Source organism: Limulus polyphemus, unplaced genomic scaffold (assembly GCF_000517525.1).
Source record: "Limulus polyphemus unplaced genomic scaffold, Limulus_polyphemus-2.1.2 Scaffold1023, whole genome shotgun sequence".
In the NCBI taxonomy this organism is placed as follows: domain Eukaryota; kingdom Metazoa; phylum Arthropoda; class Merostomata; order Xiphosura; family Limulidae; genus Limulus; species Limulus polyphemus.
The window spans coordinates 156,301-158,250 of record NW_013666633.1 but is presented as its reverse complement, the minus strand read 5'-3'; the positions used below and the strand labels follow the sequence as shown (position 1 = coordinate 158,250).

The window sequence follows — 1,950 nt, the reverse complement described above, 5'->3', positions numbered from 1 at the left end:
CGAAACCTGGTTTCTAGTGTTGTAAGTCCGTAGACATACCGCTCGTTCCACTGGGTGGGGGGGGGGGGCTCTGAGGCGTGTGTCTGTGTGGCTATCTGATGTATCCACCGAGGGGGAATCGAACCCCTGATTTTGGCGTTATAAATCCGAAGACTTACCATTGTCCTTTCTGAGGTACAAATACAATTTTAGAATTAATGATTTTTCTCAGAATCGATTTATTTCAGTAGCAATGTATATGATATAGCGGTCACCTTTGTGGGGCACTGAGGTTAAGCCACTATTACTGGACTCGTATAATTAACCATTGAGGTTATCCACATAAATATATCACGGGAATCCAGGCAGTCAGGAATCCCTTAGCACTAATTATTGCTAAAAGTTCTTCATTCGTTCATATACACGTGAAAGTTAAGTTTAGTTTATATATGTATATTCTTGTCAGCGGTTATTAACTGCCTACAGTGTTCAAGTCATGCTTTATTGAAAAGTAGAATCAGTTTTTTCGGCTGCGTTAGAAACAACTACACACACGCAAAATCAACTTCGTAAAGTTTTTTTTTTCATGTAATACGTTTATATTTGTAAGGATAAGTTGAGTTCCAGTTTGCTACATCATCTGAAGAAAAAAGTATGACCCTAATATTTGAGGGCTTATAACGTAAAAGATCAGAATTCGATCCCGCGGCGAACAGATAGCTCACTGTGCAGCGTTGCTCTCAACCAAACAAATCCACAAACATAACTACATTTCTTCCTCTTACGAGATTAGTTTGTTAATATTTTAGAAGGATCTCTCTACCAAAAAAGTCCACCGGTGGGACAGCGGTAAGTCTACGGATTTACAACACTAAAATCAGGGGATCGATTCCCTCCCGTATACACAGCGACTAGCCCGATGTGGCTTTGCTATAAAAGAAAACACTTTAGTAAAAAAAAAAAGTTTTTAAGTTCCACATACAAGAACAAGTAGTCATACATTAAAAATTATTATTTTTCTAAGCTTCATCTACCGTGAATGTGATTGTTCTTGTTCGTATACCCTACGTGATAGAAGAAATATAACATGGCTTGACTTAAACACTTCTTCTCACCACATAGTTTACAAGCTACTTTCAAGAATGATGGAACTTTCCCTTTATAAAAGGAAAGGCTAGTTAATTTAGAGCTTTTAGCAGTGTATTTATAACTAAAAATCAGCCAATGAAAGCTTTGTTTAAAAACAATCTCATTATAGCGTAAAGTCAAAATTTACAATAAAATCTCGTTTAATTATAAACAACAACAAAAAATTATGAGATACTCTTATGAGATAACTCACCGTCTTTCGCCACAAGATGGCTCTGTATTGCTGAAGACCTTGGGTATTAGAATCAATGAGAACTACGGACAGAAAGAAAGGAACTTTCTCGACGTCTGCTCCAGCATAATTTTGATGAACTAAAATACGAAACAATTTGAAAAAAAAAACGTGAAATTTAACCTAAGCCCAGTTTTCAGGAAATTCCATTGAAACAGATCCATAACATCTTAAGCAGACAAAAATATATCATAAAGAAACAACAACAGTACAGGTTTCTGTCTCTCTCTCTCTCCCTATAATTTAATAACATTTGTGACAACATATGTTCTAATTGCGTTAATATCATCAGTTAGCAAGGCGAGTATAGTTTCAAAATAATCAGGAGAAAAGTTAACCATTCTTGGCTCGTACTGACGTTTTGATTTTTATTATGGTTTGTGCAGAGAAATAAAATGTAATAGGTCACCGTAAATTGTTTGTTTGTACTTAAGCACAAAGCTACACGATGGGCTATCTGTGCTCTGCCCACCACGGGTATCGAAACCCGGATTCTAGCGTTATAAGTCCGCAGACATACCTCTGTGCCACTGGGGTGGGGGAGCATCACCGTAAATAATGTTAAACTTATTAGTAATTTCAAATCCATT

At 36.6% G+C, this 1,950-nt stretch overlaps 1 protein-coding gene across 1 annotated transcript in view; it reads right to left on the bottom strand.

Annotated features, from left to right (window-relative positions):
* Positions 1-1,950, bottom strand: part of LOC106461747 (GTPase-activating Rap/Ran-GAP domain-like protein 3) — a 96,954-nt gene that overhangs the window by 60,324 nt on the left and 34,680 nt on the right. Inside the window, exon 4 of the mRNA XM_022388776.1 lies at positions 1,322-1,440. Within this exon, the coding sequence (XP_022244484.1) occupies positions 1,322-1,440 (119 nt within the window). The remainder of the gene's footprint in view (positions 1-1,321; positions 1,441-1,950) is intronic.